The sequence below is a fragment of the Bos taurus genome, chromosome 16 (genome assembly GCF_002263795.3).
Source record: "Bos taurus isolate L1 Dominette 01449 registration number 42190680 breed Hereford chromosome 16, ARS-UCD2.0, whole genome shotgun sequence".
NCBI classification, from domain to species: domain Eukaryota; kingdom Metazoa; phylum Chordata; class Mammalia; order Artiodactyla; family Bovidae; genus Bos; species Bos taurus.
In genome coordinates, this window is record NC_037343.1 from 37,172,033 (window position 1) to 37,193,884 (window position 21,852).

The 21,852-nt window shown below is 41.4% G+C and overlaps 1 protein-coding gene and 1 non-coding gene across 2 annotated transcripts in view; both read right to left on the reverse strand.

Moving 5' to 3' along the window:
- The window catches only part of F5 (coagulation factor V), a 79,535-nt gene that overhangs the window by 13,131 nt on the left and 44,552 nt on the right, over positions 1–21,852 (reverse strand). Inside the window, 11 exon segments of the mRNA NM_001434752.1 lie at positions 882–953; positions 1,823–1,939; positions 4,511–4,690; positions 7,279–7,489; positions 8,360–8,596; positions 9,555–9,717; positions 13,528–16,063; positions 17,173–17,385; positions 19,295–19,340; positions 19,343–19,444; positions 20,005–20,216. Of these exon segments, the coding sequence (NP_001421681.1) occupies positions 882–953; positions 1,823–1,939; positions 4,511–4,690; positions 7,279–7,489; positions 8,360–8,596; positions 9,555–9,717; positions 13,528–16,063; positions 17,173–17,385; positions 19,295–19,340; positions 19,343–19,444; positions 20,005–20,216 (4,089 nt within the window).
- TRNAW-CCA (transfer RNA tryptophan (anticodon CCA)) lies at positions 4,326–4,397 on the reverse strand. The gene has a single exon. It is a non-coding gene; the product is annotated as a tRNA-Trp (tRNA).

A 21,852-nucleotide genomic window follows, 5' to 3' on the forward strand; every position in this document is an offset into this window, starting at 1 on the left:
ATGCACAGTGGGTGAACAAAAAATTTCTTGAATAGATGAATGGTTGACACAGCAAAGGGGTCTACAAAGGTCCGTGTAGTCAAGGCTATGGTTTTTCCTGTGGTCATGTATGGACGTGGGAGTTGGACTGTGAGGAAGGCTGAGTGCTGAAGAATTGATGCTTTTGAACTGTGGTGTTGGAGAAGACTCTTCAGAGTCCCTTGGACTGCAAGGAGCTCCAACCAGTCAATTCTGAAGGAGATCAGCCCTGGGATTTCTTTGGAAAGAATGATGCTAAAGCTGAAACTCCAGTACTTTGGCCACCTCATGCGAAGAGCTGACTCATTGGAAAAGACTCTGATGCTGGGAGGGATTAGGGGCAGGAGGAGAAGGGGACAACAGAGGATGAGATGGCTGGATGGCATCACTGACTTGATGGACGTGAGTCTGGGTCAACTCCGGGAGTTGGTGATGGACAGGGAGGCCTGGCATACTGCAATTCATGGGGTTGCAAAGAGTCGGACACGACTGAGCGACTGAACTTAACTGAACTGAACTGAATGGGAACTATATTATGTTGCCTGTAAGACCCTGTGGTTCCGGCTGGAATATTACACAGTTTAGTCCCATTGACACCTTTACATTCTATAAAAAAATCAGTGATGAGTAAATTCTGCTTAGAAAATACACGTAACAAAGTAAAAGTTCCATGGCTAGAGATTATATCTCTGGGGGGTCAGTAATTAGATATTTTACTGCCGTTTTACTATCAAAATGTGGTAGAAAAAAGCCTTGAGAGGAGCAATGACCCATGGAGGCAGGGTCATCATGTATGGTTTTGCAGGCTGTATACAGCACAACTGTAGGAGGTCCCTTTCACAGGCTATGATGCTACTACTTACCCCAAAACTCAGAAGCCTGGATCTGTGAGTCAGCTATCAGGCTAGTGCTTAGTCCCATTGGCATCTTACATTCTATAAGAAATTGAACAATGAATAAACTTTGCTTAGAAAGCACATATAACAAAGTAAAAATCTCCATGGCTAAAGATATACCTCTTCTGGGTCAGTAATTAGTTGTTTTCACCTATCTGTGTGGCAGCTCACTTAAATATGTCTGATCATAAAATCATAAATGAACTGGCAAGACTGATACTTAATAGAAATGAAAATTAATGACACCTTAGTGGAAAACAACTTATCCAGAAGTGCAAATAGGTTTTAAATTGATTTCCATATTTTTGTATCTTAAAATAAGCCATTTTACAATATTAAGTACCCTTTATAAGACTGTGTTCTCAAAAGTTGACCTGAAAGTTACAATGTTATTTATGTGCTGAACAAAGAAGGGAATGCTAGCCACTAAGCTATTTGGATGTTGACACAGTGCTTGGTACTCAACAGGTGCTTAATAAGTGCTGGCTGGCTGGATTAGTGGATGGACAGATGGAAACTGTGTTTCTTGAATACCAAAATGCCAAGTTCAGTGACTATCTTGGTCAAAGCTGAATTCCTGGTATCTTTCCCTTCCTCTACTCTAGAAGTCTGGAGAATTTCTCTTATGCGCTTTCCCGTGGTTCACAAATCATGAAGGAGGATGCTTTATTTCGCTTCAGCAAATGAGAGGAATGCCTTTGGTTTGAACCATTTAGTTTAAGATTCCTAGCAGACTGATGTTTGCAATCAGACTCTAGGTCGAAATAAAAGCAATTACTGCTACAGATCATGCTTCTGTTGTGTCAGAGTTCTCACAGTTGAATATTTCCAACCTAAAACTTGGTGATATTCTAGGAACAGGTACTCTCCTGCTAAAACAAAAAAATAATGTGGCTCTTGGATGATACCTCTGTCTACAATGAGAAATGGTGTCTGCATCCCTGCTCTCTGAATTTCTCCAACTTCCGTGTCTAGGAGCCACCAGCCAGGTTTTGATGCCTTCATTTCAAGAGTTTTAAATGAACCTAAAATAAAAGACAACATTACATACCCAAAGATTAACAGGCTAACACTGGTTGACTCCTACCAAAGAATCCTAAAATCTCTGCATGGCAAGTGATTTAGAATATAACTTGAGTTAGCCATTTCTCTTTAGGCAGTATTACAGGTGTATCAAAACAAACAACAACACACACACACATTCACTAAAAACAAATTGCCCTGGGACCTTAAAAACATCTCCAATACCCCTTACAAAAAGAAATGTTTCATTTATCTAAATATCATGTTACAAGTTAACCCATACATAATGCAGCTTATCAAAGCAACTTTGAATGATAGTCATTGGGCCTCACAAATCTTGTACATGTTTCCTTCTCTTCATTTTTCTAGTTTTTCTTTTTTATATGAGAAAATTAAAACATCCTTCCCCCATGTTTCATATTTTCTATGAAGTTTACATTTTAGATAGAAGTGTACAAACATTGTTTCAGAAAAGCACTGAAAAAATGAAATTTCTGAAACCTCTGATTATTCATTCTGGTATTTAACATTTCCTACCACTAGTTAATACTTATATTCTATTGACTATGATCTGTGAGCATTTCCTAGATTGTGAATAAAAATTAATAGCTGATGGCCATCCTCCTCAGACACACTAAAAAAAGATCTCCAGCCTTCTACTCTCTAATGCAGGTGTTAGGTGTAAAGATTTAAGTGGGCCAGTTCCCTGACCCACTTCTCCCAGGCTAGTGGAAGGGATAATTGATCTGGTAATACTTGGTGAGAAGTCAGGGGTGAGCCTGACCTAACCCTTTCTTTCTGTCCCTGATTTTAATAGAGTGGCTTTTGATAGCTTTGTTAATGAGAAACTGGTGTGTTGCATACAAACAGAACCCCTTTTCCCCGTGTGTGAGAGTGCTGTTGCTCCAGTCGTTCTTTCTGTAGTGTCCTATTAGGGTGTGTCAAACTAAAGTCTGGAGGGCGTGAGTTTGCTTCTGACCTTTAGCAGCAGGACAATCCCATTTTCAGGTCATATGCCAGCAATAAGTACGTTCCTTAAACACAAAAAGTTACTTACACTATAATTATTTTTGTTTGTTCGGCAGATTTGTTGGGCACTTGTTTCACATGTTCAACCCTTCTGAGTGTATGCGCAGCCCCCAATAGGCAGAAGTCTCAAGGAACCTCCTGCTGTGAAGCTCTAGCTTACTCAGTGTGTGATTTGTTTTGTTGTTTTAGTTGCTCAGTGGTGTCCAATTCTTTTGTGACCCCATGGACTATAGCCCACAAGGCTCCTCTGTCATGCAATTCTCCAGGCAAGAATACTGGAGTGGGTTGCCATGCCCTCCTCCAGGGGATCTTCCCAACCCAGGGATCAAACCCATGTATCTTGCATTGGTGGGTGGGTTCTTTACCCCTTGTACCACCTGAGGAGCCTCTCTTCCCCCATCCTTAACCACATCCAGCCTGTTTGGACTAGTGTGCCTACTTCTGAGGCTGATTCACACACCAACTTCCCCACTCAAAATCCTATCAAGGAGTTGCCTTGACTAGCTTCTCAGATACCATTTGTGGAAGGTAGGCTGCTTATTAAAAATGCAGACTGCTGGGCTCCTGCCCAAGTTCTACCAGATCAAATCTCTGAGAGCAAAATCTCTCTTTAAAGCATCTGCATTTTAACCAGCTTTGTAAGTTTTTATTATGCCCAGTACAGTTTGAGGATCAATGGCATCAAACACACTCCTACTCACACACCTACAAGCAATTCACTGGGACATAAAAATCCTTTTTGATGGTTGTAGTTTGTTTAAACCTAGTCATTATTTTGCATATGAAAAGATTTAAATACCTTTATTATTCTTTGGCTTTTATAATCATTTAAAAATATATTCTTCACTTCATAAGTCAGTTTAAGATTCAGATTTCGACAGCCCAAAGATATCAGGGTGATAAGACTGAGGAGTAGAATTCAAGAACGCTGAAATCCTGGTTAGTCTCTGATTTCTGCCCAACAGAATGTTTTAGATGCCTGATCCTTGTGGGATTCATTTTGTAATCTGCTTAAGACCTGGCCCACATGACACATAATGGCTTGGAAGAACCTGCGCTAGACATAGCATCTCTGTAGAACCAAGCCGGTCTGCAGATTTAGTCTGTGCTGTGCTGCAAACAGTGCAGACACTGGCTGAGTCTTCTGTACTCTGCATGCACTTTTGGAATATAGCTTTGCGCAGGATCCAAGTCAGAGCCTATGCCTGACCGCTTTTGAAAGTGAAAAGTGAAAGTGAAGTTGCTCAGTGGTGTCTGACTCTGCGACCCCGTGGACTGTAGCCTACCAGGCTTCTCCGTCCATGGGATTCTCCAGGCAAGAATACTGGAGTGGGTTACCATTTCCTTCTCCAGGGGATCTTCCCTACCCAGGGATCGAACCTGGGTCTCCCGCATTGGAGGCAGACGCTTTAACCTCTGAGCCTCCAGGGAAGCCAATGCACAAGGAAGAGATGCACAAAGAGGGAATGGGAAAGAGTTACAGATGCTAAGTTACAGCCTTGCCATTTGGTACTGAGACCTCTTTTCATTGCCAAGAATTTTACCAGGCAGAAGGGGCCAGACCCCTAACTGGTGCTGTTGAGTGCCGTTTTCTAGCAAGGTCTGGCCATGAAAGTGAACCACGTGAATGTCTCGGGAGCCGCCTAAGTTCAGCAGGTGCAACCTCACCCACTCTTGCTCGTACATTCTCAAGCCAGGCAAGTTGTAGATCATCCCATTGATGGCTGAAAGGACAGAAAGTTGCAGTCAATTAGAAATCTGTGTCTACCAGGAGAGAGGCTGGTAAGGAAATATAGGGCCTCCCACTCACCACCCATCTTCTTTATTACTTGCATGCCTACCCACCCCACAACCCTGCCCAGGCATAGTAAGGGACCTCCTACAGTTCCTAACATCAGTGAGAGACTGAAATAGAACCACTTCTCCTCCTCATACCAGCCTGTGACAGAAGTGTGGGTGAGTCCCCTTTCCAAGCAGTTTATCACTCTTTTCCTCAAATTTACATGTTTCCTGTTCTGTGCTTTATCCATTTATTCTTTACATTTATAATATGAATTTTCCTGGGCTACTTAAAAGATAAGGACTAATATGGGCAGATAAGTAAACTAGTCTTTAGAGAAAAGAGGGTAAGTAAGGGGATATGCAGTGTATCACCCTAAGGCCTCCGAAATTCAGAGAGAGTTCCAGGCAAAGTTAGGAAGTTGCACTTCATCTTTGTTGGACCCCAAAACCTTAGAGATTCATGTTTATCCTCTCATTTGTCTGAGTGCTCCTCTGCCCCTTTCCCAGCTGGGATGTCCAGGGTTCTCAGACTTTATCAACTCTCCCCTTACTGAAGTGTGTATGTTTTTAAACATCTGGTAAACCTGGTCATCTTAAAAAAGAATACGTATAAAATTTTAATGATAACGCTTAGGGCCACCTTGCACTTAATTGGGACTGAAGTGAGGGAAGTTTTGGTGGTGGTGTTATCTGTTGTTGCTTATTCTTCTAAAGGGTAAAGGAACTATTATGGAATTTCTGGAACCAAGCAAATGAATTTTTGGAGGGAGAAGAGTTGAGATCATTTTGGCCCCCTTAAAATTATATCAGGTATGGGAGCACCTGTCTATATCTTCATAACATCAGCCTCCCCTCCTCATCTTGGTTTCTGTGAATAGATCTAAGAATAAAGGTTATCTCCAGCAGTTATTAGGTCAAATCATTACATCAGGATAGAGAAGAAAAGATGCTCAAAGCAGCAAGTGCTCAATAAACATTTGCTGAATTTAGCTGAGTGATAGAATTCATTCATTGATTTATTAATTCAACACATATTTACTTAGTGCATACAGCAGAGGCCAGGCATAGGTGGTCTGCTTATCAAATACCCTGATAAGTTCGACAGTGGAAGATTACCAAATTATAGCAATTTAGATGACATTACATTTAAAACTAAAATTAAACAGGGTGCATTTTAGTCTTTCCTTGAATAATCAGAAGCAGGGCCGCGAGAGTATTCAGCAGGTAAAGGACATAGCCACGAGACAGCCTGTCTGCTTCTGCAGTCTGCGCTTTCCCACTGTGTTCAGAGGTTTTCAGAGGCTGTGCTTCCTACCTTGAGACCAAGCACCTTGGGCTGAAAGGCCTAGAGATGGTAGGAGAAAAGAAAAGAAAGCTCTGCCTGGAGTCTCTTGGTCAGCTCTCAATCAACGCTATTCTAGACTGCATAATAGAATTTTTTAACCTTGTGTGATAAGCAGCGTCCAGAGGGTGGGGTTTTGGAGCAGATTGTAAATCATATTGTTTTCTTACAGATGAGATCAGACTGAATTCTACAATTGTAGAAGTTTAATTAGGAAAAATAAGCTTAAAAGGGGTAGCCTGAGTATGTAAATAGGGTGGGAGAGGGAGCATAGACCAGCTTAGCCTTGATGACTGGCTGGGAGAGGTGGCAGTGAATTGAATATTGCTTATAATGTCTTTTTTTTTTTTTTTTAATTCTTGAAGCAGTAGCAACTTTCTTCTTTCCTATTACATTGACTGACCCATCACCCAAAGCACAGGACCTTCCTTGATCAGAAATCTCATAGCAATCACCTCTATTCATCAAACTCTGAAAACGGGATCTTAATTTGTTTTCTAATTCCTAAATTCTTTAGAAATTTAGGATTTCTAAATCCTAATTACTTAGGATATCGTTGTTCACCGTATCCTAAATTCTGCCTTTCCCTAAAACTGTAATTCCACTGCCAATTTACTGACTAAATTCCCAAATGGATTTCAGAGTAGATGTACTTTTCCCTCTTACCCCACCCAAATGCTGTCTTGGCATTCTTCTTTCATTACCTGGCTACCCAGTTTCCTAAATCACTTTCTTCTCATATTCTTTGAGATCCACCTGTGAACTGCTGAGAGTTACAAATATGACAGTCATTCTTATTTTGGAAGTATGTGTGGGCGATCACTTCCACATAAATAATTGATCCTTTAGAGATCAAGAAACAGATTTATGAACTGTTTAATTGCAGAATAATACTAATTCCTTTCCAATTTATGTTACCAGTTGAAGCCCAGTGGCTTTTGGTTGGTTGGTTTGGGTTTGTTTTGCAGCAGCCTTGTGTGCTATCTTTCAGATTTTGCTGCTCTCTTTCACCTACACTGCCACCTGCCAGGTGACATCAGCCTCCTAGACATTTAAGGATCTGGTTTTAGTTAGAGCTCCTGTTTCCACAGAAGCATCTTATGCCTGATTTTGAAAAGACCTGTGGGCAGGAATCACTGTCACCCAGTAAGTTGGTTTGGAGATGAGATCAAAGTCAGAGGAAAATACCATGAAACTCATGGGAGTTTTTTACTTCTGAGGATGCACGTCTCCAAGACCTTGTGGGCTTCTTGTCATAATACCAGCTCTTCTTTTCATCAAAGACCATAAAAAGCAGGACAAATTCTCTCATGTCCACAGGCATGTTGGTCTCCTTATCAAGTGTCCCTTTTCGGCAGATCAGAAGAGGCCCTATCAAGCCTGAATGGATGTCTTTTTCCTGGAAGACAGTAAGAGCAGACAGCACACATTCATGGTTTCTCAAGATTTTCTTTGCTCTTCTGACAATCACTGATCCTATTGAAAAGGAGACCTTCTCAGAGGCTCTCAATTTGAAGATTACAAATGAATTACAGCTTAATAAACCTGGATATTTATTGTCTTCATTCTGTGATGCTCATATTGCCTTCCTCTGATTAATCCCTTATTTCAACATGGTAGTAATGATAATTATGGTGATGATAATGATAGGGATACTATTATAAATACTATTTATTGAGAATCTGTTAGGTTAAATATTTTCCCTGTAGTATCTTATTTAATTCTGACAGCAATCCTATATGGTAAAAAATAAATTCATTGATTGAACAAATATTACCAAGTGCCTACTCCACATGCTATGTACTGTTACCTCATTTTTAACTCTGGGAACTGTGGCTGAGAGAGATCAAGTAACTTTCCTAGGGCTACACAGTAAGAGATAGGATAGAAATTGAAATCTATGACTATGCTCTCTCTACCACCATCAAAATGGGGGAATCTTGAATTTATAGTTCTTTTATTTTAAAAAAAGAAAAAGCAGGAGAAAGCTAATACTTGTTCAAGGAAATTGCAGATAAACATCTTCCTCTGTAAAGCAGTCACTCCAACTGGGGCTAACCATTTAAGTAATCCTTCCTCCTTTCCACTTCTCACTGTCTTCTGAAGATCTGCATGCAGAGTCCCTGGTTTTGGTAGCAGTTGACTGTGGACCCTAATCCTTACACATGCCTCATGGAAAGCAGGACAGATATTTACTAGGAAATCGTGACATTCCATTTGATGGACTCAACTTAGGGGAACGACAAAAATTTTCAATGGCTATGCTTACTGGGTTCACTGCTGAGTAGTAGGCCCAAGCCCGACAGGCAGATCCAGGGTTTTCTGGCCCGGATCGCGTAGTGGCGTGCCATACATAGGTGTAAGTTTTATTGGGCTGAATAGCATTGTCCTCCTTAAACCATTCAGGAGAGTCATCTTCATAAGTCTTTCCTTCTGATGATTTTTCATAGGAAAGCCCATGGGCATGAAGAGAATATGGTCTGGATGCTAAATTTTTAAAACGAACCTAAAAAGAAAGGAATGATTCACAAATGTGTTTAAACTTAATAAAGCCCAACCCCCAAAATGTCAGCATTATGGGCTAAACTGGATGGCTATTCAATTGAATCTAAGATATATTGAATGCTTAGAATCGCAAAGTAATTTTTGTGTATTATTTAATCTAATTTTACAACCATCCAATGAGATAGGGCCCATGTAGTTTTCTCCAGAAACACCAAAACAGGTTTGTTTTTAGGCTCAAAGATTATCTACAAATGAAATGATAAAGATAGGCACTACAGATCTGAAAATGAATGAGGCTTTGGGCTTCCCTGGTGGCTCAGACGGTAAAGTGTCTGCCCGCAATGCGGGAGACCCGGGTTTGATTCCTGGGTCAGGAAGATCCCCTGGAGAAAGAAATGGCAATCTGCTCCAGCACTCTTGCCTGGAAAATCCCATGGACGGAGGAGCCTGAAGGCTACAGTCCATGGGGTCTCAAAGAGGCGGACATGACTGATCGACTTCACTTTCTTTCTTTTCTTTTGGTTTTACTCACAATAAGATTTCAATCTACTGGTGTAAAGAGATATGTACATGTGAATTCCAGTTAAAAATCTGGAGACAAAAGGTACTGTAAACAAAGTATGGATGGGATTTGGTGGGAATGCCTGGGAGGAGCAATTCAGTTGAATGTTTAGGAGAGGTTGAGAGAATTATAGTTTCTTCAGAGAGATGGAATTGGCCCATATAGAATGAACAGGAACTTGGCAGGGGAAGAAATAAAATTGTGAGATCATTTCTTTTTTTTTCTTGAAGAGTGGCAAGTAGGTTGGTAAGAAGTCTTGAAAAGAAATGTAGTTATTTGTTAATTTTAGAAAATAAGTAAGTCACCTATAGCTTTCTTGCCACTTCCATCTCTACAGCCCTCTGGTGCTTGTGGAGATTCCTCTGATGATCTTATCAATGCTCGAAAGATAACTTACTTGGATAACATCATCCACTTCAGCTCTAATGACTGGACCAAGTATGCCAAGATGCTCTTCATACTCCCCCTGAGGATCAAGTTTGGTAAAAGTGCTATCAAGGTACTTTCGGAAAACTACTTTCTTGTATACGGTGTCCTCTGGAACATAGTCAACGTCATCACTGAAATGAAAGTAATAGCATTTGTTTAAAGGAACAAATTAAAGACCATTCAAAGAATTGAGGAAATTCTCTGTTTCTGAACATAGCATCTAGTGTAAAGAAGATATTTGAAAATATTTGATGAACAAATGAATTAAAATATAAGGGACTAAAATCATAAGCCAGTAAATATCATTCAGCTCCCATCTCATGTATTGTTTCTAAGCATATCCTCCTATGACCCTTTAGACTGGATCAAATCTCTCTCTAACATTCCCTAAATTTCTACATAGTTACTGTAGTATATATAGTAAATCCCTGTTGTATTCTTATAGGGTTTCTATAGTATATATAGTAAATTATATATTATTTATTTGTGAGATTACCTATTAAAATCTGACTCTACCATTAGAGTGAAAGCCCCATGAGATCAGGGACTGTGCTTAGCTTGCTTATAATTTTTATTTCCAGTGCCTAGCAAGGTACCTGGCAAATAGTAAGCAGATACTTATTTTATGTATTAATGAATAAGGCTTCCCAGGTGGCTCAGCAGTAAAGAATCTGCCTGCCAATGCAGGAGAAGGGGTTGGATCCCTGGGTTGGGAAGATCCCCTGGAGGAGGAAATGGCAACCCACTCCAGTATTCTTGCCTGGAAAATCCCATGGACAGAGGAGCCTGGTGGGCTACAGTCCATGGGGTCACAAAGAGTCAGGCACAACTTAGCTACTGAACAGCAACAACTGCAATTAATGAATGACAAATATAATCAGATATCAACATAGCAGATTTTAATTTTAAAAAGTAGAGAAAGTCATGCAATGGAATAGTGCCAGGGTTTGGGACAGGCAGATGATAATGGTCAGTTGATTTAGAGGGTCACCTCTGTAAAGGCCACTAGATGGGTGGGTGCTTTATATTCTGAAAGTAGCCACTCTCCCCACATTTGCTTTTGCTAAATCACATTATTCTGCATGTGGTTCACCAGCTCAGTCTGGGACTAGAGAATATCAAATTTTCCTACTAAATCTTAAATTTCCCTAGAGTCTGGGTGGTTTAGTCGTTAAGTTGTGTCCAACTCTTGCGACCCCATGGATAGAGCAGCTTGACAGGCTACAGTCCATGGGATTCTCCAGACAAGAATACTGGAATGGGTTGTCATTTCCTTCGCCAAGAATCTGGGAAACAGGCCAGAAGCTCACCATGAATCTCATAGTATTTGTTATACAATACAAGCCATCGTTAGAGAATCCCATTCTGCCTTCTTTCTAGTCTTGCTATACTAGTAATCCCATTCTTCCAGACTCTAAGCATGGTATACAGTCCCCTAGAACACACATGAATGTGTGTGCTAAGTCATGTCAGTCATGTCTGACTCTTTGTGACCCCATGGACTGTGGCTGGCCAGGCTCCTCTGTCCATGGGATTCTTCCAGGAGACACACATGGGGTTTTGAAGGAACTGGTTTCATCTCTTTACACTCTAGAAAACCTTACTCCCTCAGGAACTTGCTTAGCAATCCCCAGACAAACTAGTTATTCTCATATAGTAAAGGGTGTTACATTTAAATAGGAAGTCACAGGAGAAAGTCTCTTAAACTCACAGAGTTTTCATGTGGAAATGTCAGGCACCAAATTAATGAAATAATTTCTCTGAATCACACCATGTGTGGTGTTTGCTTACTCTAGTTGCACTTTGATTTTAATTTATTAGGGTAACAACTAGCTTTTGTGAAAGCTATGGGCTATATTTGGACAGTATAAATATGGCCATCAGCTACCATGTCATCAGTTATCCCCAAGAGTTTGTAGTTGCTTCTTGTACCCCTTTCTCTTCTTTTTCTATATTGTTATCCCAGAATATAGAACCCAGTCCAATGTGGTTTTCCACACTTGAGCAAATTAAAATGAAAACTAACTTTAAAAAATGCATGTCAAGCCATTAAAAACTCTCTGTTGTAAGTCAATCCACTTACAAAATTGCATCAACTCCTTCAACTCTATGGTTGAAAAGTGGCTAGAACCCTAAAATGTTAGAACCGAAGCAGATCTTGGGGCCCACTTGGTATAACTCCTTGTTAAAAAGACTGCAAATATCCCAATCAACTAGGAGTGGCTTAAAACTTTTGAAGGGTTTCTTACTGCTCTTTGAAAAACATCAAAATTCTTCCCAGGGCCCACAAAGCCTAGTAGTATCTTATCTCTACAGAGCTAGCCAAACACTTTCTTAGCACACACGCTCATCTTGAGCTCCACCTACAGAGGCCTTCAGTCTCAGGGCTTCCTCCTTCCCCAGGGCCTTCATCATGCTGTTCTCTCTGTCTAGAATGCTTTCCCCTCTCCACCTCCTGTTCATTTTCAGGTCTCAACTCAAACATCACTTTTTCCAGTCAGACTTGCCACTTCTCATATCACCATCGATCACTTTTCCTTATTGGTCTTCATCATGGTTATTTTTTTTACATTTATTTATATGAGCACTTGGTTCATATCTACCTGCCCGACTAGACACAATGTGTCTAGTGAGAGCAGGAGTCATGTGCGTTTATATTCTCTTTTATTGTCTCAGCACTTAGCACAATGCCTAGGAGAGAATAAGCCCTCATTAAGGAGTTATTGGACTTCCCAGGTGGCACTAGTGGTAAAGAACCTGCTCGTCATGTAGGAGACATAAGAGACGCAAGTTCAATTCCTGGGTCGGGGAGATCCCATGGAGGAGAGCATGGCGACCCACTCCAGTATTCTGGCCTAGGGAATTCCATGGAGAGAGGAGCCTAGCGGGCTACAGTCCATGGGGTCACAAAGAATCAGACACGACTGAACACACACACACACACACACACACACACCAAGACTTATTAACTGAGTGATGCTATGCTGCTGCTAAGTCACTTCAGTCGTGTCCGACTCTGTGTGACCCCATAGATGGCAGCCCACCAGGCTTCCCTGTCCCTGGGATTCTCCAGGCAAGAACACTGGAATGGGTGAGTGATGCTATAAACCAAGTTAAAATAAAAGTTCCAATCAAGATGAATCATAATCTAATGAATGGCTCAATCGAGGGTATAAACTTGCTTTTTGCTTCTAAGCTACTTTATACCCTTGACCTCAGCAACTGGAATCACATGGAATTTGACTTAATCTTCACCAAGATGGTATATACTTCATACTGATCAGTAAACAATTAAAAAATGTTTTTGTTAAGTAATGGCAAAAGGAGATTTCTACATCACAAATTTAGATGTGAAGCCAACTTCAGTGAAATCATATTGATTATCCTACAGCTATTGATAAGTCACTTCCCAGGTGGTGCTAGTGGTAAAGAATCTGCCTACCAAAGCAGGAGACACAGGAGATGCAGTTTCAATCCCTAGGTGAGGAAGATCTCTGGAGGAAGAAATGGCAACCCACTCCAGTATTCTGCCTAGGAAATCCCATGAACAGAGGAGCCTGGAAAACTATAGTCTATGGGATCACAAAGAGTCAGACATGACTTAGCAACTAAACAACAACAACATTGATAGATTGGGCTCTGCACTGGAGCAAGAAGGAGTAGGAACATCTTTGATGAGAAAAGAAGAGAGAGGAGGCTGCTGATTTAAATACACCATACCAAAGACTTCTCACAGTGATGGCTCTTGTGTTGTCTCGATGTCACCTGAAGTAGAAAAGCTTATCTTGGAATTGACAATGGAAAAGAGTATAAGCCAAGTTGCACTATATAGGGGAACTAAGTTATCTTAGAGTGATTTGTCCAAAATCATCTTCTTAGACTGTTATAATTACTTTTTTTAGCATTAGTGCAAAAAATGAAAATATAAGAACTGGTCAAACCTTTGCACAAATTTTGAATAATCCCAGGATATTTCTTCAGCTGCAATGTAATAATATTTTCTGTTTCCAGTGTTGCTGCGGAGGTACCATGCTGCAATGTTGTCAGGATTTCTGGAGGAGTTGATATCTGTCCTAAGATCAGTTTGGTAAGGGTCATTATAGGCTACAAACTCAAATTCACCATAGTCTTCTTCACTGCTCTCTTCCTTCTGCCTTGGAATAATTTCAATATAATCTCCATCATCTCTACTGAGGCCTACTACAACCAGCGGATTAAATTCTTCTGGTTTAAAAGTGTTATTTAGTGTAGAGTCTGGTGGAGGAGATGGCATCTGACCAATATCTGCATTAGGGAAAGTCTGACCAAATTCTGGAAGAGGCAATGACTGACTTGATTCAGAAGTGTGGGATGTCTGATTAAGATCTAGAGGAGGTGATGTCTGCTTGAGATCAAGCTGGCTGAGGTCTGGAGAGAGAGACTCCAGGCTGAGGTCTGGGGAAAGGGCTGTCTGGCCAAGGTCTGGGGATAGAGACTCCTGGCCAAGGTCTGGAGAGAGGGACGTCTGGCCAAGGTCTGGAGAGAGAGACTCCTGGCTGGGGTCTGGGGAAAGGGCTGTCTGGCCAAGGTCTGGAGAGAGGGACGTCTGGCCAAGGTCTGGAGAGAGAGACTCCTGGCTGGGGTCTGGGGAAAGGGCTGTCTGGCCAAGGTCTGGGGAGAGAGACTCCTGGCCAAGGTCTGGAGAGAGGGACGTCTGGCCAAGGTCTGGAGAGAGAGACTCCTGGCTGGGGTCTGGGGAAAGGGCTGTCTGGCCAAGGTCTGGGGAGAGAGACTCCTGGCTGAGGTCTGGAGAGAGGGACGTCTGGCCAAGGTCTGGAGAGAGAGACTCCTGGCCGGGGTCTGGGGAAAGGGCCATCTGGCCAAGGTCTGGGGAGATGGATGGTTGACTGAGGTCTAGAGAGGTAGCTGTCTGCCAGACTTCGAGTTCCAAGGAAGGGAAAATTTGACTCACATCAGTAGGGATGGCCCTGTTTCTTAGGTCATAGTTGGGTATCTGGCTGGGCTGTGTGGGAGGAGATCTGTTACTGGGGGCTGTAGTAGAATGTGTTGGATCAGGAGATCTGTTACTGGGGGCTGTAGTAGAATGTGTTGGATCAGAGTCTTGAATAGGGAATATTTGATAGTGTTCCTCTGGGCTCACTGTCGGATAAAGATCTGGAGGGGAGCTAGTCTGACTGGTGGTGTCATTTGGTGAGGTCTGGTCATGGTCAGGAAGTGAGGCTGCAAGGCTAAGATTCATAGAGGGGAATGTCTGATTGAGGTCTATGGAAAGAGATGTTTCATTGGACGCATGGAGTAACAATGAATGATTATGTCTTCTGTCTGAAAATGAGGCATTGACCTCTCCTCTCAGAGGATGAAAACTCCTTGGAGATAGAGGAACATGGTATGCAGGCTTCTCTTCCTTTTTCTTTCTTCGTGTCCTAATTAATGGAAGGCCTTCCTTCAATCTATTTCTTCTATCCTGTCTGTCTTGTAGAGGTTTACGTCTAGTTACCAAAAATGTTGGGTGGCCACTCTGCTTTCCATGACTGTTTTTGAAAGGGATGTTTTCTCCCCAAGTCCTTGAGTCATTCTGGGGGCTGTTTGGCAACTTATTAACAGTCTTGTTTTCATTAGCATCTTGGATTATTTCATAACTGCCTTTCTCAGAAACCAAATGCCATTCTCCATTCAGAATCTTATATGGATCCTTTTGTTGTAAGAGTAACAGATCACTGGGAATGTCCTCCCAGGGCCCCATTCTGGAAGAAGAAGAGTTGTCTTTGCTTAAACGTGTCCTGGTTTTATGTGCTGGGAATCGCGTCTGGGAGAACTTATGCTTTGCTGCTTGGCCTCTTCCTACCTGGAATCTTTGATGTTTGGCAGGTTTTCGATTTTTGAATCCTGTGCCAAATGGAAGTAGGCTTATCCCTGTGACATCTGAGAGTGGATGATCTTCTCTAGGGTCTTCAGAATAAGGGCTGGAATGCTCTGCCATGGGAGGGTTGAGAGCTGAGTTCTTATCTAAGCCAGCGTGTTCCAGGGGGGAACCAGCTGCAGGGGCTTCCAGGTGCAGAAGAGTTTTCAGAGATTCTGCAAAGTTGTTGGCAATAAGCCTGCTAACATGACTTGGGGAAGAAGAATTTGAACCAAGAGATCTGTTGGCACTTGGAGGAATGAATTCAGAGTCTTTCTCCAGAGCTAGGGCGGTAAGATTGAGCTCATCTTTCTCTTGATTCAGTGATGAATTTCTGAATGACCTAAGACCTAGTATTAAAGCCAGTTCGTCCTGGTAATCAGAGTCAGCATCATTTTCATCTTCGATTTCTGAAGAATCATGAATTTTCTTTGTAGTCATGGCTGTAGATCCTGAAGGTTCATATATAATCTCATAGGAGTCATCATCATCATTCCGGATACACTTAGCATCCCTGAACCTCAGCCGTAGTTTTTTGCTTCTTGGATTGGAATTCATGGTGGTTAACATCCAAGTTCCTACAAAAAAGAAACAAACAGAATAGAGAACTCTGAGGACAGAAAAAGATATTAAAAACTCTATGGTCCATTGTAGCAGATAATTTCCAGTGAATTTTCATCAGGGATACTGTGGTCTGTGGACCATAACTGATCTGTGAACTGCTGGTTACTGTTCCACAGTGACATAAGGAATGAAATTGAGAGGAAAGAGTATAGGAAACCTTTTTGCAATCTGACATTTCCATGACATCCAGCCATGTGATCAGTACATTGATCTTATTTGACAGAATATGGACCCAAAGTATTGGTGGGTGCAAATTAGGGAGAAAAAACTTTCAGCACAAATAGTTTGAGAATCCCTGTTTTAGAATATATTCAAAAAGAGATGAATCAAGAATGAAATGTACATGTATGCTAAGTCACTTCAGTCATGTCCGACTCTGTGCGACCCTATGGACTATAGCCTGCCAGGTTCCTCTGTCCACGGAATTCTTCAGGCAAGAATACTGGAGTGGGTTACCATGCCCTTCTCCAGGGGGATCTTCCCAACTCAGGGATCAAATCCAGGTCTCTTATGTCTCCTGCATTGGCAGGCGGGTTCTTTACCACTGAGCTACCTGGGAAGCCCAAGAATGAAATGGTCTGAATATCAAAGCTCTTGTGAGTTGCACATTTTGTTAGAGAGCTGAAGTTAGGTGAAAGATGATGAAATAAGAAACATCTTATTGTTTCTTTTGTTTCTATTGTTTCCCAAGAAATAAGAAACATCTAGGTATTTCTAAGGAATAAATAATTCAAGTGGATCCAAGACAATATTGAATCTCTTTGAAATGGTATGTGATTTCCTGGCAAGTCTTCCATAGATATAACATGTTGATTGTCTACTGAGTCCTAGGCATTTGGCACATATTGCAATGACATTCACTTAGCCCAGAGAAGGTTAAATGAAATGCACATAAAAGGACTGGACCCATTTGAGTAATCAATTCTCCCAACAGAAATCATGAATAGTATTGAAAGGAAAGCCCACCAGGAATCAGAGAGAGAAGCCCAGGAAGCGTGGTAGTCTGAAGAGCTGCAGCAGACCAGGCAGAGCAGAGGATCCCCTCTAAATATCCAAGTCTTACCAACGTTATCCATTGTGACAGTCACGGATTCCCCCTGCATGGGGAAAAGGGTCAAGGTGTCCTCATGCCTCTTTCCATAGATGAATGAGTGCCCAGTGAAGTGAATGGTAAAAATGTCATTCTGGGTTCCCACACTGCAGAAGTGCCACTGGACAGTGTCATCAAAGCAGAACCCTAGTATGGGTATACTCTCAGGCACATAGCCGTTAATAGCTGGAAGAGTGAAATCTGTTAAAACATCAGGTCTATACCAACAAGAGGAAATGTGGCTAACGATAACCCAATGATACTCTGGTTGGGTCTTAGTGATTATATGGGATAAGCTTTACCAGATTGAACATCAAACACAGACTTTTCAAATGAGAACTTATTCTTTAAAGTTAGCCAAGGGAGAAAGGTCAGGATAAAAACAAAGCCTTCATTCACATTGATTTATTCATTCGTTAAGTGTATATTTTATACTCTAGGTCTGCTTTCAAAGATATTCTGAGAGTCAACTTAGAATATTATCTAGAGTAATTTTACCTGGAGAAAAAGCATAACATAAGAAAGTCAAATTCTTAAAGCATTAGTTATTGAATACAAGTAATTATCCCTAAAAACGAAGTCTATTTAGCATATTTTTCAGTTTTTATTGCTCCATCTTAGCATTTATATAATCGCTAGTTTGCACTCAGCTATCAAGTTCAGACATTTTCATTCTCTTTCAATGGGATACATTTTTAGGCAGTATCAGTATTTACTTATATACTAAGCATGTTAATAAAATCACAGATGATTTTCTATGAGGGCAGGGTCTATGTCTGCCAGGGTTACCACAATAACCCTCATCCTAGTATAATGCCTGGCACTAGTGAGCACTTAAATACTTATCACACAGCTGACCTAATGTGTTTTTACTTTGTACCTGATTCTGGAAGCTTTTCTAAATGATCTATAGCTGCACTAATGTGGTAGCCACTAGCCACTAGTGACTATTGGGCACTTGAAATATGGATAATCTGGATTCAGATGTGCTGTGAGTATAAAGTACACACTGGATTTCCAAGACTTAGCAAGAAATAAAGTAAATCTCTTTAATTTTAATATTGAGTATATGTTTAAATAATACTTGCAATATATTAAATAAAACATTACTAAAACAAACTTCACCTTTCTCTCTTTAATGTTAATATGTCTACTAGAAAATTTTAAATTGTATTTATGGCTCATATATAATTTCAAATGGACAGCACTGGTCTAGAACTATGACAGGTTTGCTGCCAAAATGAAATTAAGCAAAAAAAGCTGAGGCTGACTCCCTGTTCAGAGTTATTTTCCTGGTAACTGCCAGTTCTAATAATCGTCAACTGTCAGTCATCTGCAATTATATGAACAGACTGTGGAGAAATTGTCCTCCTTTCTGTGATTACTTATGAGAGAAAATGAGTACAGTAACTCCCAGCTCTGAGGAAAGGGACCCTGACCCTTGTGGAGAAGTTTGCTTCCAGCTGGCTCAGTGAAATTTCTCCCAGACTTCCCATAGCAGTGGCTTTGAGCACGGACTTTAAAATTACAGAAAAGCCTGCTGAATCCTGACTCAGATTATTCTTTCTGTTCTGTACTTCTTACTGCTCACTTCAAACCTCTTCATGGATTGGCTTTCTAAGACTCTTGGCTCCCTGTTTGCATTTTGCTTAGTTTGATTTGAGTCTAGCTTTAGATCATTTACCTTGTTTCTGCCCTGGGCATAAAGACTATTCACCTTGCACCCAGTCTAAAATCCTCAGATACCTTTGACCAAGGCCTCTTCCCTCAGCTACCCCCACCCTTCACCCTGTTCTTCCCTGCTCAGAGCATGTGTTCATGCACATGTGCTCACACACCCACACACACACCCAGACACACACACACACACATGTATTGGAAGCAGGAAACCAACAGGGTGTCTAAGGATAACAAGCATTGACCTCTTGCTGTAAAAAGAGTTCTTTATCACCCAGTAATTTCATCACCAAATTCCTGGACTGGAAGTGAGACTAAGAGGTGAGTGGATTCTAATTCACACCTCTGCCTCTTGATACAGTCACACTTCAGCCACAGGAATAAAAAACTGATGGACAAAAAGAGGCCTCCGACTTACTACTCATGATGTTTGACTCATAAAACTTGGGGTCATCACGTTTCACTTCTCAGGATTTTCACAAAACTTGTAGATGTTGTCCTCAATGTACCAGCTCTTGTTCTCGTCAAACACGGCAAACACAGCCTGCTGCTCGATGTCTGCTGCCCTCTGGAGGATAAAAGTGCTGTGTGCAGTGATTAGCATCCTGGCCTAAGGATTACCTACAACACTGAGTTCTCAGAAACTAAAGGCACACAGGTCTCGGGGCCCGAGGAGCCACAAATTCAGACATCTGTGAACCCACTGTGAACAAAGCCCTTGTGAGAGTCACTTTTACCAGGTGATGTCTCACTGAGCCCTGAAACAGCGCTGTAAAAATTTTAGGAAGGAATAATACTGTTTTGATGAAAGGAAAAAATTAAGAGAAACCAAGTGACTTGCTTATCATGTAGCCAGTATGGACAGATCTGGAATTTGAAACAAACGAAAAGTACTGTTATAGTACTGTAGACTTGTCTTCTCCAATAGAGTCCATATAAGACTTATCTAAGAAATAAATAAGACAATAAAGTAACTAAAGGAATAAGGCTTGTTACATTCACGCTAAAAAGGGACTACAAATATTTTCTGTTCTTCAGATGCAAAAGCCCCGTTATTTACCAATGAGAACTACTCTATTCCCATCAGAAGTTCTCAATTTCTGAAAGGTTACTTCAGGGACAAAATACCTGTATGCCTCGTCTATCCAAGGATCTGCTCTTACAAATTAGAAGAAGCCCTATCAGTCCAGAAGCAAGGTCCCTTGTGATGTCCACATTACTGTAGTATGGTCTTGTTAAGCACTGAGCATCATTTTCTGTGGGTTCATCAGATTCTAGGATGTTCCACTTATAAGTGTAGGTTTCCCCTGGTCGAACTGCTCTGATCATGGTGTTGCTGCCTAAAAAAAAGTATATTTAAAATTGGTTTTGATTTTCAAAATTATTTCATGGAAAAAATAAGTAAAAAATGAATGAGTAATTTAAAATAATTGAGCTCTCAATAGAATCAGTGTTGAGAAAGGGATATTCTCTTTATATTAAGCTCCATTTGATAGAACTTTGAATTGGTGTTGCTGTTTAGTCTCTAAGTCATATGTGACTCTTTTACAACCCTATAGACTGTAGCCCACCAGGCTCTTCCGACCATGGGATTTTCCAGGCAAGAATACTGGAGTGGGCTGCCATTACCTCCTCCAGTGGATTTTCCTGACCCAGGGATTGAACCTGTGTCTCCTGAGGCTCCTGCATTGGCAGGCATATTCTTTACACTGAGCCTCCTGGGAGATGTCCAGAACTCTGGATCAGTCAGTTCAGTCGCTCAGTCGTGTCCAACTCTTTGCAACCCCATGAATCACAGAATGCCAGGCCTCCCTGTCCATCACCAACTCCCGGAGTTTACTCAAACTCATGTTCATCGAGTCGGTGATGCCATCCCGCCATCTCATCCTCTGTTGTCCCCTTCTCCTCCTGCCCCCAATCCCTCCTAGCATCAGGGTCATTTCTAATGAATCAACTCTTCACATGAGGTGGCCAAAGTGTTGGAGTTTCAGCATCAGTCCTTCCAATGAATACCCAGGACTGATCTCCTTTAGGATGGACTGGTGGGATCTCCTTGCAGTCCAAGGGACTCTCAAGAGTCTTCTCCAACACCACAGTTCAAAAGCATCAATTCTTCGGCGCTCAGCTTTCTTTATAGTCCAACTCTCATATCCATATATGACCACTGGAAAAACCATAGCCTTGACTAGATGAACCTTTGTGGACAAGGTAACATCTCTGCTTTTGAATATGCTATCTAGGTTGGTCATAACTTTCCTTCCAAGGAGTAAGCGTCTTTTAAATTCATGGCTGCAATCATCAGCTGCAGTGATTTTGGAGCCCTAAAAAATAAAGTCTGACACTCTTTGCACTGTTTCCCCACCTATTTCCCATGAAGTGATGGGACCAGATGCCATGATCTTAGTTTTCTGAATGTTGAGCTTTAAGCTAACTTTTTCACTCTCCTCTTTCACTTTCATCAAGAGGCTTTTTAGTTCCTCTTCATTTTCTGCCATAAGGATGGTGTGATTTGCATATCTGAGGTTATTGATACTTCTCCCGGCAATCTTGATTCCAGCTTGTGCTTCTTCCAGCCCAGTACTCTGCATATAAGTCAAATAAGCAGGGTGACAATATACAGCCTTGATGTACTCCTTTTCCTATTTGGAACCAGTCTGTTGTTCCATGTCCAGTTCTAACTGTTGCTTCCTAACCTGCATATAGGTTTCTCAAGAGGCAGGTCAGGTGGTCTGGTATTCCCATCTCTTTCAGAATTTTCCACATTTTATTCTGGATAGCTTGTAGCTATTAGATATTGGTCCACTTGAGGCCTCTTATTACACTAACAAAGGACACCATACTTTGTAGTCATCAGAATAAACAAACTCCCTGAAGTAAGCAGTGTTTGGTTGTGATTCTGAGGATACCCCTACATGTATATTGGGGGCTTCCCAGGCGGCACTAGGGGTAAAGAACCTGCCTGTCAATGCAGGAGAC